At 57.7% G+C, this 24,289-nt stretch overlaps 2 protein-coding genes across 11 annotated transcripts; both read left to right on the forward strand.

Moving 5' to 3' along the window:
- The first annotated feature begins 1,855 nt into the window (after positions 1-1,855).
- Positions 1,856-13,160, forward strand: SLC11A1 (solute carrier family 11 member 1). 9 transcript variants are annotated; one of them, XM_069578332.1, is made up of 15 exons: positions 1,856-2,187; positions 2,730-2,863; positions 3,890-4,012; positions 4,323-4,442; positions 5,516-5,622; positions 6,026-6,096; positions 6,434-6,501; positions 6,919-7,074; positions 7,691-7,849; positions 9,200-9,289; positions 9,397-9,516; positions 9,928-10,077; positions 11,805-11,878; positions 12,268-12,421; positions 12,553-13,160. In XM_069578332.1, the coding sequence occupies exons 1-15, from the start codon at positions 2,112-2,114 to the stop codon at positions 12,664-12,666; spliced, it is 1,716 nt and encodes a 571-aa protein (XP_069434433.1). In that variant the 5' UTR covers positions 1,856-2,111; the 3' UTR covers positions 12,667-13,160. The 9 variants fall into 9 exon arrangements, with proteins under 9 accessions (XP_069434433.1, XP_069434432.1, XP_069434434.1 ...); XM_069578331.1 differs by having other exon boundaries at positions 1,866-2,187; positions 2,640-2,863; XM_069578333.1 differs by lacking the exon at positions 12,268-12,421 and having other exon boundaries at positions 1,866-2,187; positions 2,640-2,863.
- Positions 13,161-16,657: 3,497 nt separating this feature from the next.
- On the forward strand, positions 16,658-23,799 carry CTDSP1 (CTD small phosphatase 1). Of its 2 annotated transcripts, none has more exons than XM_069578341.1 (7): positions 16,658-18,033; positions 19,426-19,574; positions 19,956-20,060; positions 20,251-20,307; positions 20,960-21,052; positions 21,191-21,376; positions 22,066-23,799. In XM_069578341.1, the coding sequence occupies exons 1-7, from the start codon at positions 17,967-17,969 to the stop codon at positions 22,192-22,194; spliced, it is 786 nt and encodes a 261-aa protein (XP_069434442.1). In that variant the 5' UTR covers positions 16,658-17,966; the 3' UTR covers positions 22,195-23,799. The 2 variants fall into 2 exon arrangements, with proteins under 2 accessions (XP_069434442.1, XP_069434443.1); XM_069578342.1 differs by having other exon boundaries at positions 19,959-20,060.
- The last annotated feature ends 490 nt before the right edge of the window (positions 23,800-24,289 follow it).

A 24,289-nucleotide genomic window follows, 5' to 3' on the forward strand; every position in this document is an offset into this window, starting at 1 on the left:
TCCCAAGATTTGCAAGCTGAAGACCCTGGAGTCAATGGCATATATAATTCCAATCTGAGTCTGAAGGTCTGAGAAACAGGAGGGCTGATGATATAAGTTCTAGCCCAAACTAAGCCTGAAGACCAGAGAAGACTAGTGTTCCTGTTCAAAGACACTCATCGAGAGAGAGAATTCTCCCTTTCTCAGCCTTGTGTTCTTGTCAAATTCACTGGATGATACCCACATTAGGGAGAGAAATCTGATTTACCCAGGCTAGCAATTCAAATCTTAATGTCCTCCAAAAACACCCTCACAGACACACCTAGAATGTTTGACCAAATTACTGGGCTCCCCATGGCTCAAACTGACACACAAAAATTAAACCATCACAGCCTCCTACTCCAGCCCTATCCCCCAGCCTCCCCACATGAATCCAAAGTAGTGATTGCAAACCTGTGTAAACCCTAGAGATCAAGGCTGGTGACTTGAGCAATGGGATTGCACAGTGACAAACCACAGTGCTGCTCTCTCACCCGTGACTCAACCACTCACCCCTCAACCCCTGCCTCTCCTGTCCCTCCAGCCTCTCTCATCAACGAGGAGCCAGGAAATCGGCTGCCTCCCCCCACCCTTGGTTTCCAAGCTTTGGCTCAAGGTTTTGACTCAACCTGGGGAGACATCATATCCCAGATCAAGCCTGGGCTTGAGAACAAGCCCTGATTTTCTCTGTGTCTGGAGGTCCAGACTTTGGAGTCGGAAACCCCATGACAATTCAAGTTTTGAATCTTCTTGGCAGAAAAGAAAGGTTATAGGATAGGGGACATGAGTGGACATGGCAGGGAGAAGACTCTGAGGGAGGTAAGTGGGGGAATAAAGGAGCTGGCAGCTGGCAAGGAGAAGAGATTGGGAGCTGGAACGGCCTAGAGCTAACAGATTGATCATCCTAAAGTGGAATCTGGCCCATAGAAATCCTTGCTTAAGTCACCCAATATTTGCAAAACATTTGAGCCCAGTATTCAAACAGCATATGTTGCATAAGATTTCCAGCATCCTTGACAAAACAAACGACATAGTGACAGTGGACCCACATCCTTACATGACAACTGGCTGGAACTCTTTGTGAGCACTGCCCTCTCCAGACAGAGTTTATGACCTTTGTCTCCATCATTCCCTCCTTCCCTCATAGCTCAGTTGGTAAAGAATCTGCCCGCAATGCAGGAGACCTGGGTTTGATTCCTGGGTTGGGAAGATCCCCTGGAGGAGGAAATGGCATTCCACTCCAGTATTCTTGCCTGGAAAATCCCATGGACAGAGGAGCCTGGCGGGCTACGTCCATGGGGTCGCAAGAGTCGGACACAACTTAGTGACTAAGCCACGACCACTCCCTATTACTTCCCCCTGATACTGAGGCCGAGCATCGCTTGTCATTGAGCACTGAGCCAGCACTGTTCTCATTCCCAACCTGTCTCATAGTTTATTTTACCTGCCTGGCCTCCTCGGGCACCTTTTGACCTTTTAGCTAGACTGAACTCTTCATTTAACAGAAGCAACAAGCTCAGAGACAAGACGTGATCTGGTGACAATGTCAAGTGGATTGGTGGCAGAACCAAGACCAGAATTCCAGTGCCTCTTTCTTCCGGGGATCTCTTTGGCCTGAATCTTCAATGAAATGTCCCCGTGGCAGTGGCCAGAAGATCTTTCCCTCTGAGGCACTCAGAGGGACACTGAGACCTAGACAGCCATCAGAACTCCCTTCCTCCTAGTGGCCATGGGACCCAAGATTAAAAGGAGAAGGACCTGACTGCTTGTACAGGGTGAGGGTGGGCTGGCGGGCAGTCATGTGATCTAGATATGCATGCCCAAGTGGCAGGAAGTTGTCCAAAATCAGAGCTAAGTTGGGAGAGGTGCAGAACTCGGGGTGCCTGGAAGGGAGCCAGAGGTATTGCGGGGCTCAGGCCAGGAGGGGAACAAATGTCCTTACTGCGGCCACCCAGACCCTTCCTCCAGAACTAGCCACTTCTGCCTTTGGAAAGTGTTTCACAACGTGCCTGTGTGTTAGAACAGCTGAGGATGGGTAAGAGGGCGTGGACCCGCACAATCGCCACTGTCTAGAGAGGAAGCACAGGCTTGCCATGCCAGTGAGGGGCTGCCCGGCACGCCAGCCACTGAGTGCACAGAGAGTGCCCGAGTCTGCGGTCCTCATGTCAGGTGAGCGGACCCCTGCAGGGACAGAGCCTGAGTGGGGGCGTGATGGGGAGAGCCAGGGTGGGCAAGGGAAGTCCCTGCTGCACCGTGGGAGTCTGGATCTCAACCACAGTTCCATACACCAGCCTGGGGCTGGGCTCTTCACACCTCCAAGGGCAGAGCCTCGTCTCTGTGAACCCGGAGCCCTTGCAGCTTCCTTGGCTCCTGCAGGTGCCAGGGATACGGCACGCGGTGGTGTCAGTATCGCCTCCTCAGAACCCATGTCCCTCTTCACATCCTCCATGGAGAGAGAACTAGATCTGGGAATCTCTGCCCTCCCATGGAAGGAGGGAACCCTGAAGGCTCCACTTCTCACATGTCTACTGAGTGTCTGGTCCATAGGTGGAGGTGATGGACCCAAGATGGGAATGAAGGGCTCTTAATTCGGTGGGGCCTTCATTTCTCTTCTCTGCCAGGAGGAGGTGGGGGAAGAGGACAGATGGCTTTAACCCTGGGCCAGCAGAAAGAGGCAGGTCACTCACCAAGGCTCATGGGGCCCTTCGCAGGTGACACGGGTACCCCAAACCAGGGAGGGACCAGATATGGCTCCATCTCCAGCCCACCCAGTCCGGGGCCACAGCAAGCACCTCCCGGAGGGACCTACCTAAGTGAGAAGATCCCCATTCCGGATACAGAATCGGTGAGAACGCTGGAGACTTCCTGGGGTCTTTCAGGATGTACCGGATCATGCCGGATCTCACCAGCCTGGGGAGGGAGGTCTCCTGAAGATCAGGGCCAGTCCCTCCCGGCTCTAAGCAGCTGTGACAGACAATGGGAACTGGCGCCCTCCTGCTTCTGTCCCCAAGTGCTTAGCTCCGGCGCTTAATATTTGTCTAAAAATTACCAAGTGGCTTTTTAAATGAATCTCAGCTCTCCTAGGAAGGGGAAAGGACCTGGGATGAGTTTGGGTTGCAGCCTCCAGGATCTGTTGTAATATTTAAGTAAAGGAAGCAAGACAAGGGCATGGGGAGAGGTGAAGCCGACGGGCTGGCTTCTGGGACAGCGCGTGTGTTACTTGCTCAGTCATGTCGGACTCTCAGCGACCCCAAGGACTGTAGCCCACCAGGCTCCTCTGTCCATGGGATTCTCCAGGCAAGAATACTGGAATGGATAGCCATTCCCTTCTCCAGGGGATCTTCCTGACCCAGGCATCGAACCCAGGTCTCCTGCCCTGCAGACAGATTCTTTCCAGTCTGAGCCACCAGGGAAGCCTAGGACACATCATCCTGCATTTCCAGAATCTTCAGAGAGACTCAGGCTCCCCGAATGGGGGTGGGGAGACTCTCAGCTTGGTGGACTCCAGAGAGGAGGCCCTGTGGTCTGAGAAGGGGCTGTGAAGGGAGGAGTTAGACCGGGGAGGTCTGACCCAGGAAAGCTCCCCTTTGGGCTCTGAGGATCTGTTGAGTCAGGGCCTGCAGGAGGCGGGTCAATCAGGTGCAGACTGCAGAACCGACCCATCCAGACAGCTGATCTGCCGTGACTCAGCAAATCCTAAGTCCTTCCCACCCCATGTGCTCCACTAACCCTCTAGGTAATAGCTCCAGGAATGGGGAATCGAGGGCAGGGCTGGCCAGCCTGGGCCCCTGAGCCTGGAAAGGTGTCAACTGGGGGCTGGCCAAGGCCAGCTGGGCCCACCTAAGACCCCTCATTCCACTCCCCCTCACAGGGTGCATTCAGCCTGCGGAAGCTGTGGGCCTTCACGGGGCCTGGATTCCTCATGAGCATAGCATTCTTGGACCCAGGAAACATCGAGTCGGATCTTCAGGCTGGGGCTGTGGCTGGATTCAAAGTGACGGAGTCGGGGCACCATGGGGAGGGTAGTGACCAGGCTAAGTGGGTGGAGACCCCCAGCTATGCCACAACTCCCCAGAGTGGCCTGCCTGGCCAGTGTTGCTGGGAACAGGTGTTAAGTTCAAATGGGCCAGAAAAGGGTCTCCAAGGCAGCCATGCCAGAATGTGGGGTGTAGGGGGCATTGTCTTCCAGCTTTGTCTCCCCTATCCTCTCCCCAGTAAGTGTCCTAGGTTAGAAGGTCCCAGCAAGTTGGGGGTTATCAGAAACTAGCCCCTCTGGCTGACGGTCTCTCCCTAACTTCTCGCAGCTGCTCTGGGTGCTGCTGTGGGCCACAGTGTTGGGCTTGCTCTGCCAGCGACTGGCTGCCCGGCTGGGCGTGGTGACAGGCAAGGACTTGGGCGAGGTCTGCCATCTCTACTACCCTAAGGTGAGCTTGGTGCCCCTGGACAGGAAGCATCTATAGCCTCAAAATCCCAAACAGCCATCGAAAGCTTCGATGATCAAATAAAAATATCATCTCAAGTGGAGCATTGCAAGTCCACACGATAGATCAAGCTGAGGCTCAAACGAATAGAATGCAGAATGAGAGGGACGCTAGAGGTATCCTGCTCTTCTTACCGAAGAGGACATTGAAACCTGGGGAAGTGACTTGCCAAAGAGGAAAAACAGGGAGGGGGGCGGGGCAGAATTGGTGTGGAATAACCATTGGCTGGGGTGGACGCTGGGGACTTGGCTGTTGTCAGCGTCCAGGCAAGCAAACAGAAATTATACCACTGGATCGGTCAAAAGCGTCGAATACAGGATGTAGTCCCGAAGGTGTTGACAGAGCTGAAGGAGGTGTTACCCAGAGGCCAGAAAGCTCCTGGACAGAAACCCGAGGAACGTCATTTGCTGTCGAGCTTCTAGAAACACTGCCACCACTGCTGATTGGAGCCCAGGCTACGTGGTGCCCTTGCTGGGGCCAGCTCCAGAAACAGGGGGAAAAGATCTCTACCTGTTTTTTAATTTTCCTTAAATATTTCTTACTGTTGACCTAAAACAGATATTTTAGGTCAGATATTTCTCCAGCAAAGATGGATTTATTCAGGATCAGCAGAGAATGATAATTCAGGGTCTGTAGCCATGGGGAGCCACCTGCAAGGTCTCTACACAGCAAGGGAAGAACACTTTTATGGAGGGAAAAGGGAAGTTGGGAGGCTGATAGCAAACAAAGAGTCCATGACTTTTCAGCACCTAAGTCCTTTCCAGGAAAGAAGAGTCTTCTTTCTCTTGGGCTCTGCTATCTTTGAAGGGTGTGGAAGCTTCCCCTTCTTATCTCCCGGCTCTATTTAATTGAAGTTTCTGTTCACTAATTTTACACGTGAAACCACCATGGCACCATGAAGCCAACTGGCAAGGCCAACTTGCAAATGTAGTTTGCAGGCTTCCAGCCCAGGCATACAGTGAGTGCAGGACTGAGACAAGAGACAGCCTTGCTGACGGGATCACGTCCTCCCCTAGGTGCCCCGCACTCTCCTCTGGCTGACCATCGAGCTAGCCATCGTGGGCTCGGACATGCAGGAAGTCATTGGCACAGCTATTGCGTTCAGTCTGCTCTCAGCCGGACGGTACTCCAGAGGGGCCCCAGGTCTCCAGCCCAGGGCTGGGAACAACTGCCGCTTTCTCCCCAGGCCTTCTATTTCCCCCTGACCACTTCATCCTGCAGTCATCTCTAACTCAGTTATTGCCCAATCTGCCAGATGGGGAAACAGAGACCCAGATATGTAAAGCGACTTGCTGCAAATCAGAGGCTTCAGTACTCAGCCCCAAGCTCCCTACCACGCTGGTCCCCTGCCCAGCATGGAGGTGCCATTTTAGGTCTCCAGCACCCCGGCTCCCCTCTCCCTCAGCCGTCTGGGGTCCCTTGAGTGCCTGCTCCCTGGAGGCCCCATTCCACAGTCTCCAGCCCTGAGGGTGGGAGATCCAGACTCCTGAACCAGGCTAGGCTGACCCAGGCCACTCTGGTTTCAGAATCCCACTCTGGGGTGGTGTCCTCATCACCATCGTGGACACTTTCTTCTTCCTCTTCCTCGATAACTACGGTGGGTGTGTGCCCCTCATCCCCAGCGGGACTTGGGCGAGGAGGGGGCTGGCAATGAAAGTAATGGTGCTCTGGTGAACTGGAAGAAGGGCTCTGAGCAACCTCGCTCTGCACAGCCTTGAGCAACTCAGACTAGTGTTTCTTCATCTACAACACGCAGATACTAGCACAGAGGTCACAGGGCTGTGGGGAGGATCCAGTGCGATAACACTGGTCAAGCCCGGGGCACAGTGCTGGAACAAAGTGCTCAGGATATCAGCCATTAATAATTGCTTAAGTTAGTTTTGGTTTGGGGTGGTTTTTGTTGTTGTTGTTCAGCCCCTTTGCTCTCACCCTAGGGTTGCGGAAGCTGGAAGCCTTTTTTGGATTTCTTATTACCATAATGGCCTTGACCTTCGGCTATGAGGTGGGAAGCCAGAGCCATACCAGGGCCCTGCACCAAAGCCACCCTACTCTGCCCTGTGCAGAGCCCGACGGGACATGGGAGAGGACCTTAGCCATTCCCTACCCCTGCCCCACCTCAGCCCCCATCCCCCCACCCCACCCCACCCCACCCCACCCCACCCCACCCCATTCCCGCACCCCCGACCCCCCACCCCACCAGTCCCTCTCCCCGACTCCAGCCTCGCGGACTGGAGGGTAAGAACCGAGGCTCAGTGGTGGAGCCGGGCCTAAGGAGGCTCCTCCCCACAGCACGGGAAGATCCCCTGGAGAAGGGAAAGGCTACCCACTCCAGTATTCTGGCCTGGAGAATTCCATGGACTACAGTCCATGGGGTCACAAAGAATTGGATACGACTGAGCGACTTTCACTCACCCCACAGTACGTGGTGGCTCGGCCTGCTCAGGGAGCACTGCTTCAGGGCCTGTTCCTGCCCTTGTGCCCAGGCTGTGGCCAGCCCGAGCTGCTGCAGGCCGTGGGCATCGTTGGTGCCATCATCATGCCCCACAACATCTACCTGCATTCCTCCCTAGTCAAGGTGAGCAGACTGGAGGGGAGGGAGACATGCTCTCTCCCTTAGAGCCACGCTGGCCCCGCCCCCAAGGCTGAAGCCACGCCCCTTCGGCTCCTGCCTCTGAATTTAGGAGGGAAGTGAAACACTCTTTATTCAAAATATAATAATAGAGAGAGTCTACTGTGTGCTGGGAGCTGAGGATCAGTGAGGGAAAAGATAAGTCTTCTGACTTCTTAGAGCATGCATTTCTAGTAGGGGAGGCAGACCATAAGCAAGTCAACAGTAAAGGAAAGAAATGGATTGTGAAAGATGCTCTGCAGGAAATGAAACAGAGCAAGCAGCGTGATGGAGGATGACTGAGGAGGGGGCTCCCCTAGAAAAGGTAGCCAGCAAAGGCCTTTCTACGGCAGTGACTTTTGAAACATGAAGGATCGGAAGGAAGATTAGGGGAGAAGATATTCTAAGCAGAAGGACCGGCAAGTGCAAAGGTCCTGAGACAGAAACAAAGGACTATCCCAGACGAACATACAAGGGGGCTTTAGAGAGAACGGGGTTTGGGGGACGTAAGCAGACTGTGAGGGTAGAGAGTTCTGGGACAACTCTAAGGGGCTTCGATGCTTCCGTCCTTTTACCTTCACAGTCTCGAGAGGTAGACCGGTCCCGGCGGGCGGACATCCGAGAAGCCAACATGTACTTCCTGATTGAAGCCACCATCGCCCTGTCTGTCTCCTTCTTCATCAACCTCTTTGTCATGGCTGTCTTTGGGCAAGCCTTCTACAAGCAAACCAACCAGGCTGCGGTGAGGCACACCCCATATATGTATGCCCCTCAAGTTCTGCAGGGGACTCCAAAGAGTGTAGCTAAGCCCTCTAAGTCTCTGTCTTGCACTACAGGCACTGGTAGGGGAGGGAGTCTTGACACTGGCCTCTGTTTGGGATCCCCTTTCCCACCCCACTGGGGAGACACAGCTGCCGCCTGTAGGCTTGCAGAGAGGGTCAGCCCCCACACCAAGGGCTCCAAGGCACACACATCCAGGGGAGGTGATGGTGGGGGGGCGGGGAGCTGAGTCTTGGAGGACTCAGCATTCCAGCTGCACCTGAAGAATGGGCAGGATTTGCCCACCCAGCTGTGGGGAGAACCTTCTGGGAGGGGGTGCCTGCCTAAGGATGAGCGTGGGGTTGGGAATATGCAAGCAGTTTCTTCTCCTGAGTTTCTAGTGATAGTCTTCATTACTAGCAGATAAACTGTCATTCATTCAGCAAGTATTTATTGAGCATTTGTTAAGTATCAGCCAATGTATTAGACCATGGGAATATGGCAGCCAATGATACAAAGGCCTTGCCCTGTAGATTAACTTTGAAGGCAGTGAGCAAACTGGAAAAAATCAACCAATCAGTTAACTGATTTCAAAGGAAAATGTGAACAATGTTGTAAAGAAAATAAAGGGGGTGATGAAACATAATTGGGGGTGTGGGGCGGAAGGGGCTTCTATATTAGCCCAGGTGGCCAGTAGAGGCCTCTTGGATGAGATGGCATTTGAGTGGACTCTGAAGGAGAACCTCCTCCTCCCAACCAGCTCCTCCCTGGCTTTCTGGGATTTGGGACCTGGGTCTGTCTGTCTTTGGGTGGATCTCTATCCAGAGGCACTAAAGGGGGTTGATGGGGTCGGAACAGACTAGCCAGGACTCAGGGCACACAGGTACTGCTGGGTGCCTTGCTGTGTGACCTTGTGAGGTCATGCCTCTCTGTGAGTCTCTGCTCCTTAGCACAAGGAGAGAGATCTAAACAGGATGGCAAACTATAGTCACACGTTGTCTTCGGGACCAACCAAGTCACAGGGCTGTGGGAAGTGGGTCCCAGGTAAGGGAGACAGGCCTGTGGGTTTGCTTGAGTCACTGCCAACCAATTGTGTCTCTGTGGTAATGCCAGCTCTCACCATCAAAGAGAAGCTAGAAACCAGGCTTGTAAATTGTAAATGTTGTCAACAAATTCACATTAAAGAAAAAATTTTGTTGGCCAAGCAAAATATGTCTGGCTGGATTCAGACTGTGGGCCACCAGTTTTCAACCCTTGGTCAAGGCTTGGAGGTCTGATTTTCCAGTATTGAGTGTGTGCCTCACATCTCCTTCCTATTGCCCGGTGCCCGCAGTTCAACATCTGTGCCAACAGCAGCCTCCACGACTACGCGACGATCTTTCCCAGGGACAACCTGACAGTGGCCGTGGACATTTACCAAGGAGTAAGCAAGCCAATGGCAGGGCTGGGGTGGGCGAGGAAGGGCTCCATCCAGCGGAGCCTGCGTGAGAAGGGGGCGGGTCCATGGTCTGACCACACCCCTCCTTCCAGGGCGTGATCCTGGGCTGCCTCTTTGGCCCTGCAGCCCTGTACATCTGGGCCATGGGTCTCCTGGCTGCCGGGCAGAGCTCCACCATGACCGGCACCTACGCGGGACAGTTTGTGATGGAGGTGTGGCTGGGCCGGGCCGGTGTCTGAGCACAAGGCAGACCACTCAGGACTCGAACGTGGGCCTCCTTAATCCTTAAGGCAGCCCAGTGGGTACCCTTACAAGCCCCACTACACAGATGAGAGAACTGAGATTTAGGGAGGTGAGGCCTGAGACTCAACCAGGACTAATAGGAGCCTTTTCTCCAAAACAGTTTAGGCTTCAGCAATCACCTGTAGGGGGGAAAAACCTTGCCCCCAATTTGCCGCCATGTATTCCCTCACCACCAACTATAGACAGAGCTTTCCCCATTTCAATGATGGAAAAAACAGAGGGTTCCTGCAGGTATCAGATGGGCTGAGGGAAGATGGAGGATTCCTCCCCTGGAACCCCAGTCCTGCATCCCACCACCAAGTTCTCCCTGCATCCCCCAGGGCTTTCTGAAGCTGCGGTGGTCACGCTTCGCCCGAGTCCTGCTCACTCGCTCCTGCGCCATCCTGCCCACTGTGCTCCTGGCTGTCTTCAGGGACCTGCAGGACCTGTCAGGCCTCAACGACCTGCTCAACGTGCTGCAGAGCCTGCTGGTGAGCCTGCGGGCCCTACCACCTCCTCTGCCCTGTGGGGCCAAACAGGAACCACAGCAATCCCCTACGTCCCCAGACTCCCCCACCTCCCAGGCACTATTCTAAACATACTTTACCTACAAGGTTCTGGTACTACCCATAGCTGCCCCAGGGTGTAGGAACTGCCATCATCCCCATTTTGCAGATGGAAAAACTGATGCACGCAATTAAGTGACCAATGGCACCCCACTCCAGTACTCTTGCCTGGAAAATCCCATGGACGGAGGAGCCTGGCAGGCTGCAGTCCATGGGGTCACTGAGGGTCAGACACGACTGAGCGACTTCACTTTCACTTTTCACTTTGATGCATTGGAGAAAGAGATGGCAACCCACTCCAGTGTTCTTGCCTGGAAAATCCCAGGGACGGGGGAGCCTGGTGGGCTGCCGTCTGTGGGGTCGCACAGAGTCAGACACGACTGAAGTGACTTAGCAGTAGCAGCAGAGCCAGGGGGCTTCCCTGGTGTCTCAGATGGTAAAGAATCTGCCTGCAATGCGGGAGATCTGGGTTTGATCTCTGGGTTGGGAAGATCCCTTGGAGGGGGGCATGGCAACCCACTCCAGTATTCTTGCCTGGACAATCCCCATGGACAGAGGAGCCTGGTGGGCTACATTTTATGGGGTCACAAAGAGTTGGACACAACTGAGTGACTAAGCACAGAACAGCAGAGCTAGGATGCACTCAGATAGCCTGAGGCCAGAGCCCCCAAATACTTTCTCCTGTTTTGGAGCCCCCACAACCTTGAGGCTTCCTTGGTGGCTCAGATGGTAAAGAATCTGTCTGCAGTGGGAGATCTGGGTTCGATCCCTGGGCTGGGAAGATCCCCTGGAGAAGGAAATGGCAATCCACTCCAGTATTCCTCCAAAATCACTGCAGATGGTGACCGCAGCCATGAATTAAAAGATGCTTGCTCCTTGGAAGAAAAGCTATGACCAACCAAGATAGCATACTAAAAAGCAGAGACGTTACTTTGCCAACAAAGGTCCGTCTAGTCAAAGCTATGGTTTTTCCGGTAGTCGTATATGGATGTGAGAGCTGGACTATAAAGCTCAGCGCTAAAGAACTGATGCTTTTGAACTGAATGGTTTTGGAGAAGACTCTTGAGAGTTCCTTGGGCTGCAAGGAGATCCAACCAGTGCATCCTAAAGGAAATCAGTCCTGAATATTCATTGGAAGGCCTACTGCTGGAGCTGAAGCTCCAATACTTTGGCCACCTGATGCGAAGAACTGACTGACTGGAAAAGACTCTGATGCTGGGAAAGGTTGAAGGCAGGAGAAGGGGATGACAGAGGATGAGATGATTAGGATGGCATCACCGAGTCGATGGACATGAGTTTGAGTAAGCTCCGGGATTTGGTGATGGACAGGGAAGCCTGGCGTGCTGCAGTCCATGGGGTCACAAAGAGTCAGACACGACTGACTGACTGAACTGAATTGATTTTTGCCTGGGAAATCCCATGGACAGAGAAGCCTGGTAGGCTATCGTTTGTGCGGTTCCAAAGAGTCAGACACAACTGAGAGACTAGCACACACAATGGAAGCAATGGATGTGGAGAAACAGGTTCAGAGTGGTTAGGGGACTTTCCCAAGGTTGCACAGTGAAGCAGAGGTGACTGGAGCCCTGGCCTGCTCCTCTCCTCCTGTGCTCTGACGCAGGGCCCTTCAGCCCCTTCCTTCTGACTCTCCCCAGCTTCCGTTTGCTGTGTTGCCCATCCTCACCTTCACCAGCATGCCCGCCCTGATGCAGGAGTTTGCCAACGGCCTGTGAGTACTCCCCAACTCCAGCACTGGGCTTATCGCACTTGATCCTCACAACTGCCAAGATGTAGGAATTCTCACTATTCCAGATAAGGAACATCTGATAAGATCAGAGAAGTTAAGAAACCTGCCTAGGGTCACATAGCTAGCAAGGGGAGGAGCCAGGACTGGAATCCTGAGCCAGGGGCTATTTCTAGAGCTTGAGCTCCTCCCCCTCACCTCAGCCCCTACTCTTGCCAAATCATGCCCCTGTAGTGCCCGGCCGGCCCAGGAGGCAGAAGATGGCCGGGGTCTACACCAGACCCCACAGCCTTGGGAAGCCCTAGTTACCTCCAGGCTGACTGTGGGCCCTGGGGGAGATGCAGCCGATCCTGAATCTCCCTCTCATTCCCAAGGGTGAGCAAAATTATCACTTCCTCCATCATGGTGCTGGTCTGTGCCGTCAACCTTTACTTCGTGATCAGCTACGTGCCCAGCCTCCGCCACCCTGCCTACTTCAGCCTTGTAGCACTGCTGGCCGCAGCCTACCTGGGCCTCACCACTTACCTGGTACTGCTGTGTCAGCGGGTGCCTGGGGGATTGGGGAGGCAAGGAGAGGAGACCACAGATGGAGGGTGTAGCGGGGATGCACCGGGGGCTTCCTCGTAGGTCTTCTCCCCTCATAGCCGCCCCTCCCTCAGGTCTGGACCTGTCTCATCACCCAGGGAGCCACTCGTCTGGCCCACAGTTCCCACCAACGCTTTCTGTATGGGCTTCCTGGAGAGGATCAGGAGGAGGGGAGGACCTCGGGATGAACTCCCACCAGCGCCTGGCCACGGGTGGGATGAGTGACCACAGTGGCCTGCCAGACAAGGGTGTGTGTGTGTGTGTGTGTGTGTGTGTGTGTGCACGCACAGCAAGATGGAGAGGGAGTTCAAGGGTGGGATGAGTGGGCACAGTGGCCTGCCAGACAAGGGTGTGTGTGTGTGTGTGTGCACGCACAGCAAGATGGAGAGGGAATTCTGGAAGCCGGCCAAGCCATAGGGACCTGCTATCTCCTAGCTCAGATCTCGGTATTCTTGAGTATTAAATGGGGACACCTACCTTGCAATGGTTGTAAATAAGACACTTGAACGCAGAGCCTAGCACTTCAGATTTAAAAACAAAAGAACCATAATTCCAAAAGTTGCTGAGCACTATCACAGGAGTGACCTGACAGACCCACCTCGTCCAGAGTGGGACCCAGACTCCAAACTGACTTAAAGAGTCTGAAAATGCTAAATAAACGCTGTTGTGCTTAGCTTCTTCAGTCATGTCAGACTCTTTGTGTCCCCATGAACCGCAGCCCACCAGGCTCCTCTGTCCATGAGATTCTCTAGACAATACTGGAGTGGGTTGTCATGCCCTCCTCCAGGGGATCTTCCCCACTCAGGGAAGCACTATCTCCTGCATCTCCTGCAATGCAGGCAGATTCTTTACCACTGAGCCACTGGGGAAGCCCAAATAAATTTAAGTGAAGTGAAGTAGCTCAGTCGTGTCTGACTCTGCAACCCAGTGGACTGTAGCAACCCCGTGGACTGTAGCCTACCAGACTCCTCCCTCCATGGGATTGAGTGGGTTGCCATTTCCTTCTCCAGGGGATCTTCCCAACCCAGGGATCGAACCCAGGTCTCCCGCATTGCAGGGAGATGCTTTAACCTCTAAGCCACCAGAGAACCCCATCAAATAAATGCGAATTCACCGCTTAATCCAAAAGAGAAGGGAAATGGAGCCAGGCAAGCACAAAATCCCTGAACCATCAAGTGTCCCCCATCCTAGAATGTCTGCCTCTCGCTCCTACTCTCACTGGAGTGGCCTCAGCCTTTCGGTTCCACCCGAAACCCACTTTTCAGGCAGTAAAACGGAAGCCGTGGTTCTCCTCCCTTCGGGCTCCAGGGTCACAAAGAACCCAAGAGTCCATGCCTCCGAGGCCCAATTCATTTGCCATCTCCCCAGGGGACCAGGAGGCCGAGACTCCCACGCCGCGCGGTAGACGCCCCCAGGGCGCTGTCTCCCAGCTCCCCCTAGGGGCAAGGGACGGTCCCGAGCGCCGGTACTCCCCGCCTCCAAAGAGGAGGCGGTCACTCCGGCCTCGCGCCCGGGGGCCTCGGAATCCGCCCAGGCTGGAGGGTAGGGGTGAACTTCGTGGGCGGGGATCCCCCCGGCCACAGGGAGCGGCCCGGCGCCCCTTCGCCCCTTGCAGGGACTGCACTTTACAGACGTTCCCTGAGCTGTTTCTAGGCTCCCCCAAGTCCCTCCTCCGGCCCCTTCTAGTCTCTGGGACCCCCGCCCCCCCCACGCCGCCCGCCCTCAGCCCCGGTGGCTAGCAGCGGCGAGGAAGGGCCGCCAGTCTTTCCTCCTAGATTGAGCTCGGAGTGGGTGGTGTGCCTGGAAGCACCCCTGATTTCCCCGGGATGCGGCGGGCAGGCAGTCGGGCTCCGCGCTCAGGTTGAGGCGCTTGTTTATGAAAAGAATTTCCTCTTTCTTAAAAGGGCAACAAAACAAGTGGGGCCCTCTGAGAGGACCGGGATGGGACAGGTCTGGCTCACCCTACACAACCGTGGAGAGGTACTCAGACTAGAAAGCTGCCCAATCCTCTTCTCCTGGCTTGGTCCTGGAGAAGATGGGGCCCATGGAAGAGGGGATGAATGGGAGCCAGGTAGCCGAGAAAGGGGAGACCCTTTTTCTTACTTCCCGGAGGTGCCCCCCGCTGTACCCCCCGTCCACCTCTTTAACAATTCTCTAGGCAATAGTTGGGCACTAGGCCTGTGCTGGACATGGGGGAGGCACTGTCTCTAAATAAAGACTACCTGGAGGAGTTGGGACAGGGGGTAAGTAAACCACAACAAACCGATAACAGTGTCAGCACACCTGCAAAAAGTGAGGCAAGGTCCAGAAATCAAGTACTAGACAGTATTTTGAAAACTGAATAGATGGAGGGGGAGCCCTCAAGAAGGGGGTGAGCATGCCAGGAGTTGGGGTTGTGTATCGGTGTGTGCAGAAGCTAGAGACACGCAACCTTGTTGGGAGTTCCCCAGAGAAACAGGCCGGCTGGTCACATGAGTAGTCAAGCTTGGAACTTAGAACTTGGGGGAAAGGAAGGGGGAGGGGACCAAAGGAAGGGGGAGAAGCCTCGGTAAGGGGTTAGCCATGAGGTCAGGCCAAGGCCAGTCAGTCCCCTGCCTGCACCCCTCCCTACTCAAAAGGCTACCCCTTCCCCAGTAGCTCTGGTCCTCTCAGCTTACCCCCACCCTGCTTGCCAAGTTCAGATCTAACTAGAGAATCCTCCAGCCCCTCCAGCTGGGAGTGGCCTGAGGTCTTAACTCTCCCCAAAAACTTCCACCCACAACTCCTACCACTACACACCCCCAGACCTCCTGACTCACTCGGCATCCACCCTGCCCTGTGGGAAGGTGCACCAGGTGTGCCTCGGGGAAGTGTGTCCAGTCTTTGTCTCCGCCTGCCGCCTACCCACTTGCCCGCGTGGGACTCCAGCTGTCAGATGGGGGAAGCTGAGATGCTGGATGGTGTCCCGAGTTGCCAGACCGAGCCTGGGTGAGTCGTAGTGTTTCTCGACTCACAGTCTCCATGACTTGATTTCTCCTGGAGTGCAAACCAACGAAACATTAAACTAAACTGCACGGCGCCCCCCACCTGCTGTAGCAGAGAGGGTAGGGGAGACAGCAGCTGGGTGTGGGTTTCCTTTCCCGGGGAAACCCGAAGAACCCGCCCCACCCTCCAGAACGCTTCCACCGGCAACTCACTCCCCACAGACCCCTAGAGCCCGCACTGCCTGGGTGTCAGGACTGTCTGCATCCACGCCGCCCGCGCGGAAGGGGCACCTCGGCGAGCCCCGTAGCCGGGGGATGGGCGGGGGGGGGCGGGGGGGGGCGGGTGGTTGGGCGGAGTAAGCGAGGTAGGGCAGGTCTCCTGGGAGGAGTCAACAACCTCGACGTCTTGGAGGGGGCGATGGGGGTGTGTCTTAGAGGCCAGAAGTGAAGGGAATAGCGACTGGGCGGGCGGCGGGGGCGCGGTCCTGCCCGCCCCATCCCCGCTCCTCTGACCGTCGAAGGGACAGCCGGCCAGGTTCCAGCCTCCAGAGAGGGGGAGGGGAGGGGAAGGAAGGCGAGCTGCTCAGACCAGAGACAAGGCCAGGGGTTCGCTCAGCCCTCCGCCGCCCATTTCCTTTTGGGGTCAGCACCGGCTGGGCATCCGGAGATAAAGCCGAGGCGCCGCCCCGGAGCCGGACCGTAGGGGAGGGGGGCCGCCCTGCGGCCGGAATCCCACCCCTGTTCCTGCCGCAGGGCGGGCCGAATCGCTCACTAGTCGGGACTCAGTTTCTTTATCTGTAAAACGGGTTTTTAAAGAAGTCGTTCATTGAGATGAGGGGCGCAGCCACAGCCGGACCCAGACCTAAGTGCTCGCAGCACGTTGGCGATTATTCTAACTAAAAGCAGAAGGCAAGTCGTGCTGTCCAGAGGATCCACAGCCCCCGACCACCTCCCCACCCCGCCCTGGACCCCAGGCCCAAAGCGAATGCGCCTTGGGGCCAGCTCTGCTCGCGACCCGCCGCCCGCGCGGGGCCTCTCCCTCCCGGGCCCCCTCTCTGCCTGGCCGGGAGAAAGCGCGCCGCGCTCTCACCGGGCTGCCGGATGGGACACGACGCGCCCGCCCCGCCCGCGGGGGAAGGAAGTGCTGGGGCGCGTTTATCAAGCCTTGGCGTTATTAATATTTTAAAAATGTGAACACAAAACAGTAACGACAAGTATAAGGAACTTCATAGACAGGAAAACAAACCCCGCCCGCAAACCTCACCGCGCAGCACACGGGAGTTTTGCTCGCGAAGAATCCGCGTGGAAACGCGAGCCCCGCGCCCGGGGGAAGTCTGTACGGACCCGAGTGGAGCGGGTGTGCCAGTGGATGTCCGTGGTCCCCATGGTCCGGCATCGAGTCCCACTGTGTGGGGCCGCGGCCTGATTTCCCCTCCCCACAGAGGGGCCGGCGGGTGGGAAGCAGAGGAGGGGGCCTGGGAAAAAGGAGGGTTTCATTTCTTCGAGGTCGGTGGGATTTATCTATGCGAAGCGGTAGGAAGCCTATTCAGGCAGAACGAACAGCACGTATAAAGGCCCTGAGGCGTGGAGGCCCTCGGCTTCAGGCAAGAAAACCAGGTGGCTGGGGTGGGCATGGGGAGTGGACGTGGCCGGGCGCCCGGTGAGGAGAGGTCGGCAGGGGCACCCCGGGGCGGACAGCTGGAACTTCTGCACCCTACAGCTCCGGGTTTAGGGGAAAGGGGCCGAGACTGCGGGTAGGTCACGGTCCGGTTAGGGACCTAATGGTGTGGATCGGCACAGTCGTTTGGAAGTGCAGCAGAGGCTTTGCACGCTCACGACTTCCCCTGCGACCACTGGAGAGAAGACCCACTTTTCAGACCAGATGGTGTTATCCCCATTTCCCAAATGAGAAGACCGAGAAGCTGCCAGTCCCCGACCTTTGGAATGTTCAGAGGTGGAGTCGCGCTGCCTCGGGGCACTCCCGGGCGCGGACGCGGGCGCCCCGGGCGGGCCCTAGTCCCGGGCCGCTCAGCGCGGAGAACCGTGGGCCGGGATGCCGGCCCTGCCACGCAGCCGCAGAGGCTTGGCTTCGCTGGCGGGCTGGCTGGCTGGCTGGCTGGCGGGCGGCGGGAAAGGAGGCGGCGCCGCCGGGAGCGCGGCAGGAACCTGGCCGGGCCCGCCTCCCTGGCCGCCGAGCAGCGCCGGCCCCTCAAGTGATGAAAGCCCCGGCCGAGTCCAGGTCACGCTGAAGCCGTTGCCCTTTTAAGGGGGAGCCTTGAAACGGCGCCCGGGTTCCATGTTTGCATCCGCCTCGCGGGGAGGAAACTCCATGTTGTAACAAAGTTTCCTCCGCGCCCCCTCCCTCCCCCTCCCCCTTAGAACCTGGCTCCCCTCCCCTCCGAAGCTCGCGGGGATCCCTCCCTCCCACCCCTCCCCTCCCCCCCGCGCCCCGATTCCGGCCCGAGCCGGGGGGGAGGCCGGGCTCCCGGGCCAGAGTCCGGCCGGAGCGGAGCGCGCCCGGCCCCATGGACAGCTCGGCAGTCATTACTCAGATCAGCAAGGAGGAAGCGCGGAGCCCGCTACGGAGCAAAGGTACTGGGGCGCTTAGACCCGCTTAGACCCGGCGCCGCAAAGAGGAGGGGGCCGGGACCCTCTCGAGGGCGACAGTTGCCGCCGCCGCCTGGGGCGCCCGCCTTGGCGGGACCCGAAGCTTCCAACCGGAGGGGGAGCTGGGTGAGAGTTTGAACTTGCAGAAACTCGGAGACCCGGGGCGGGGCCTGGCGCCTTTTGGGGCGCTTCGGTCTGCTCGAGGTGGGGAAACTGAGGCAGGGGTGGAGCACGGGGCGCCCTCCAGGTTTCCCAGACTGGGTGTGCGCGAGGCCGAAGAGTCGTACCCCCCCCCCCCACTACTCCCCCATTGGCGCCAAGGGGGCTGGGAGATGGGGGGGCTGAAGAGGGCGCCTTCAGGCCACCAGCTGAGACTCCGCCCCCTCCGGGCCGCGGTCTGGCTGGGTCGCGGGAGGGGGCGCAGAGGTGACAGCGGGCTGGGGAGGGTTGGAAAGATCTCCCGCTAACGCAGGGCCACGTTCCCCACAAACTTCCACGTCCCGCGTGGAGGCGCGGAGAGAGACAACCACTTCTAAGGATCGCCCGCGCGCCCGCAGGAGACGCGTGATCGGATCGCGCACTTGGCTCCCCGAGCCGGTGGGCGCCGTGTCTGTGCATACACGCAGCGACCCGAGATGCTGCCAGCCTGGGCCGGGCACCCCGGGCCTGATGGTTCTGGTCTAGGGGGTCTGCCCCTCCCTGTCCTCGTGTGGACTTAAGAGGCTAGGAAGTTCTTCCAGGTCTGTCCACTTGTGGCCGGGACCTAGCTCCGTCCGGGGTCGGGGGTGGGGGGTTGGATAGGGGGTCGGGTGGAGGGTGGGCCAGTCTATTAGCGGGATCGAGGTTGGAGGTCCGGGTCGGGGCGGAGGAGGAGGGGCCAGTAGATGGCCGCAGGACACTAGATTCAAGCTCCCACCCCTTGTGTCTGGGCCCAGCTTCAGGGAGGACTTTGGACCTCTGGAGGTGGAGAGTGGAAGGAGGGCGGGAGTGGGCCCCAGGGCCCCAAGCCCCAGCCCTCTTTTGTAGGGGCCCCACTGACCAGGGCCTGCTCAGGTCCGGTGGGTGTCAGTAGGTGCTCGTATGCACTGCTCCCCCAGCAGAGATGGAAACTGTTGGGACGAGAAAACACCTCCTGTCCCAGCCTCCAACCAGCCCACTCCCTAATGTGGGTGACGTTGTACCCACATTAAAAGAGCTTGTGGGGAGTGGAGGGGTGGCCTGGAGCCAAGACTGTCAGGCTGCCACCTGAGTGTGCCTCCCTCAATGAAGGAAGCATGGCCAGACCCTCTCATCCCAGGGGTTGGCAGCTGGGCATGTAGGCACAGCCCTGCAGGCCAGGCAGTGTGCACGCCTCCACCTTGGGCCTCCCTGCTTCAGGTGACCAGAAGTCAGCAGCCTCTCAGAAGCCCCGGAGCCGGGGCATCCTCCACTCGCTCTTCTGCTGTGTCTGCCGGGATGACGGGGAGGCCCTGCCTGCCCATAGTGGGGCACCCCTGCTCGTGGAGGAGAATGGTGCTGTCCCCAAGGTGCGTGCTGGCCTAGTGGGGGCTGTGGGGGCACCTGGACTCAGCCCTTCGGGGGGTGTAGGGGAAGGGGGCTCTTCAGGACGTGCTGCTAGGCCCTGTGGAAGAGGGTGAAGCCCCCTACCCCCCACCAAGCCCTCCACCCTCTCAGGCCTTCCCAACCCTGACTGCCTCCTGAGGGCCGCATTGGTTTCCCAGGTTAGGAAGTGAAGCCCTGAGAGCCAGGCAGCCTACCCTCAGGCTCCAGGGTTGGCAGGGGCAAAACTGGGAAGGGGCTGGTGTCTCCACTCTGTCCTTGGGGCTCTCCAGGAAGAGGGCTGGGGGAGGAGAAATGATTGGGGCTTGAGAGAGGTGGCAGCACCAGCTCCCTGCTTGTCCCCATAGCAGGCCCCAGTCCAGTACCTGCTCCCTGAGGCCAAAGCCCAGGACTTGGACAAGATCTGCGTGGTCATCGACCTGGATGAGACCCTGGTGCACAGTTCCTTCAAGGTGGGCCCCTGCCCAGCAGCCCTCATGCCCCGGTCTCTGAGCCCTAGATGGGATTTTGATAAATGTAGGATTGTCAGAAGTCCAGAGAGGGTGTGAGACTTGGCTGAGGTCACAACAGACCCTGGCCTGGCCTGGGAGGGTGGTCCTGGTGGGCCTTGCCCCAATTCCAGCAGCTCTCTTCCTCCTGCAGCCAGTGAACAATGCTGACTTCATCATTCCTGTGGAGATTGATGGGGTAGTCCACCAGGTGAGGGGCTGGGGGTGGGGGGGAGGTGGTAGGGTTGGCGTCTGTCTTCCAGACCCCAGGTTCCTCCCACCAGTCTTGAGAGCCCTAGATGGGATTTTGATAAATGTGGAATGTCCAGGGCCCAGAGAGGGTGTGAGACTTGCCTGAGGTCACACAGACCCTCAGGGACTTGGCCCAGCTCCAGGGCCTGCAGGGAGTCGGGTGGGGGGTCTTCCTCGGTGCCCCCTCGCCCCTACCCTGCCCGGGACCCAGTTCAAGTAATTCAGGATAGGTTGTGTGCTGTCCAGCCTGTTCTCCATTACTTGGCTCGGGGGCCGGTGCCCTGCAGCCTTGGGGTGAGGGGGTTGCCCCAGGCCCCCACATCCGGCCGAGGCCCTGGCGGAGGAAGGGGTGGGAATTAGTGATTCCCTCTGAGGTAGGGCCCGAAGACAGGAGTCGGAGGTTATTTGATCCTCTTCGGGACGGTGGGTGGTTTACCCGGTGGTGGTGGGGGTGGCTGGCCGAGTGGAGCCCATGGGCCCTGGGACCAGCTGCCCTCCTGCGCTCCTCTGCCTCCTGCACCTAACTCCTGAGCAGTCCCCCGGCCACCCCACCCGGCCCCACCCCGCCCAGGACCATGGGCCGGCAGTCCCCTCACTGGCCCACCCCCCAGGTCTACGTGCTGAAGCGGCCCCACGTTGATGAGTTCCTGCAGCGGATGGGTGAGCTCTTCGAATGCGTGCTGTTCACCGCCAGCCTGGCCAAGGTGAGCCCTCCACCCTCCACAGGGCTCCCTGGGCACCTCTGCTTCCTGTCTGCCTCCGACACATGACCTCTGGGCAGAAGTCTCTGGGTCCCTTTTGATGCCCTCCCCGCCCCCGATGACCCACCTCCCACCCCCCAGTACGCAGACCCCGTAGCTGACCTGTTGGACAAGTGGGGGGCCTTCCGGGCGCGGCTGTTTCGGGAGTCGTGTGTCTTCCACCGGGGGAACTACGTGAAGGACCTGAGCCGACTGGGCCGAGACCTGCGTCGGGTGCTCATCCTGGACAACTCGCCTGCCTCCTATGTCTTCCATCCAGATAACGCCGTGAGTGCCCGGCAGGATGGGGGCTGGGGACCTGCAGGGGTCTGGTCCCTTCCGTTCCTCCCTCTTTTCTCTCCTCGGTGGCCCCTGCCTGCTGCCCGCTCGCCTTGCCCATCCACAGCTGCCCCAGGTCTCTTATTAGTCACTCAGCCCATTCTGCCTGCATGGACAAGGGGCCTGCTGTGGATTTGGGTCCCTTGCTGGGCACTAGAGCAGTTTCCACTTCATCCTAACAGTTGTGAACTGTTAGTGGATCCCAGAATTAACTTTAAAAAAATGAACCAAAACTGTCCAACTGCTTAGCACACAATAGGGTAAGGGCTTCCCAAGTGGCGCTAGTGGTAAAGAACCCGCCTGCCAATGCGGGAGACATAAGAGACGTGGGTTGGATCCCTGAGTCGGGAAGATCCTCTGGAGAAGGGAATGGCAACCCACTCCAGTATTCTTGCCTGGAGAGTCCCATGGACAGAGGAGCCTGGCAGGCTACAGTCCACGGGCTCCCTGAAAGTCGGACACGACTGAAGAGACAGCTCAAACATGCAAGGTTGAGTATGTTTCCCTAAAACTCTGCTCTGACTTGTGTGGTCAGTGCGACTTACTGGGAAACTGTGGGTGAGGGTGCTCGGGGCTGATCTGGACTCTCTGTGCCTAGGGCCCCCTGCCCCCTTCATTGCCCCTCACCCATCTTCCAGGTACCGGTGGCCTCATGGTTCGACAACATGAGTGACACGGAGCTCCACGACCTCCTGCCCTTCTTCGAGCAGCTCAGCCGTGTGGACGACGTGTACTCAGTGCTCAGGCAGCCTCGGCCGGGCAGCTAGTGAGGCGCCACGGGGCTCGGACCTGCCCCTGACCACACCTGCACCCCACTCACTCGGACTCTGCCTTAAGAAAACTCAGCGCCACGGGGAAGCGGGGTCTCCCCGCCCCCCTGCCCCCCACCAGCCTGGCCAGGCTCTGGAGGGGGCAGCAGGCTGCATGGAGGGCGATGAGCCCCTGGGTCCCTGAGTCAGTGCCTTAGAACCTTCTCCTTGGGGGACCCGTGGGGCTCTGCATGCCTCTCCCCCTTCCTTCCTTTCTCTCTGCACCGCCATGTTTCTCTGCTGCCAAACTGGGCCCCTCGGGCCCTTCCAGTTCTGCTTGGGGGAGGGGCAGGGTTTGAGCTGCCCTCTGCCTTGGACCCGCCCTCCCCCCCCCCCCAAATCTGGGAACAGAGGACACCAAGTGCCTTGCATAGAGCCCTCTTCCCAGCCGATTTTCCCAGGGCCACAATCCAGGTCAGCTCTGCCAGGAACAGCCTTCAGGTTGCTGCAATCTAGGCCGGTGGGGGAGGACTCAGTCTCCCCACCTCTTCCCTGGGGACTGCTGCAGGCCCCCCCCTCACCCTACCTCTGCCTAGGGCGGGGAGGGTTGAGGGTTGATCTGTTTCCACTTGTGAAGGGAGCAAGGGTCTATTCAGGACCCCAGAATCCAGCTACTCTGGGCTCACCAGCTGCTGAGGGCTACTTCCCACACTGCCCTAAGTTCCAACCTCTCACCTCTGCCTTGGCCGGCCTGGAGGCCCTGGGGCTTGGTGCCCCCAGCTCCGTGTGGGGGCCCAGGCAGTATCCTGCGGTGCCGTATAAATATGTATATGTGTATATAGACTTTTAGGGGAGGGGGAGAGGGAAAAGTCCAGGTAGAGACACCCTTCCCTCGCCCTTCCCTGGGCCCATAAACTAGGGGAGGGGGGGAGGAGGGAAAGGATTTTTACATTTTTTAAACTACTATTTTCTGAATGAAACAGGCTGGCCCAAGGGGCCCCAGGCCCTGTCCTTTGTCCCTCACACCTCTCTGCTCCGTTCATTCATTCATTCAAGAAACATTTATTGAGCACTTTTTCTGTGCCCAGTGCTGTGCAGGTCCACCAGCGGAGTTTGTGTGTGGGTCTCTCTAGACCACCTAACTGGTGCCTCCCCACCCCCACCCCATACTTCACTGGTGCCTTTAGGGGATCTGTAGGAGGTGGGACCTTTCTTGTGGGGTTTGGGGGTCTCCAGGAAACCTGGCCAAGCTGTTCCCCCGCCCCTGTGCCAACCCCACCCCTGCAGCCCCTCTGCTTTGCCCCCTGCTGGCTGGGGGCAGCTCCCAGGATGTCCTGCCTTCCAGCTCTGAGTCCTTTATCTGGAATCCCTCCCCCAAATGCTGAGTCTGGAAGCCAGGGCCTTGGGCTCTCCCAAACGCCTAACGGTTAAGGGGACCCACATACCAGTGCCAAGGGGGATGTCAGGTGGACATGTCATTACCCTCCCCACCAGAGAGCTGGGGGTGGGAGGGAGGACAAAGTTGGTCCGACTCGGGTGACCCTCCCATCTAAGTGCCTTCTCTGTAACGGAGAACCCCACAGTTTGATAAGAACTAAAGCGAAAGCCAGACCCTCCCCCCAATCCTGGCTCTGTGGTTATTGATGGGGAGGGGGCTGTTGAAGTTGGGGGGAGGTCCGGTGAAGCCACACCTGTTCAGCAAACCCTTTGGAGGGAAGGGCTGCGCTTACCCTTCCAGGGGCATCAAGCCTGAAAATGCAAATTTTGAATGGGTCCGAGTGCATCTGCGCTGTTTAGTCACTAACTCGTGTCCAACTCTTCTGAAGCCCCGTGGACTATAGCCCACCAGGCTCTTTCCATGGGGTTTCCCAGGCGAGAATACTGGAGTGGGTTGCCATTTCCTTCTCCGGGGATCGAACCTGTGTCTCTTGCATCGTGTGCATTCGCAGGCGGATTCTTGACCGCCGAGGCACCAGGGAAGCCCGAGTTCATGTGTTATTTAATTCTGCCCCTCTTTGCAGAAGTGATTAAATAATGCCTCCATAGGGAGGACTCCACGGAGTATTAGCTCTGAGGCGAACTGAAACGCGTCCCTAGGAGAGGCCCCTGGAAG

This window comes from Ovis canadensis, chromosome 2 (assembly GCF_042477335.2).
Source record: "Ovis canadensis isolate MfBH-ARS-UI-01 breed Bighorn chromosome 2, ARS-UI_OviCan_v2, whole genome shotgun sequence".
In the NCBI taxonomy this organism is placed as follows: Eukaryota; Metazoa; Chordata; class Mammalia; order Artiodactyla; family Bovidae; genus Ovis; species Ovis canadensis.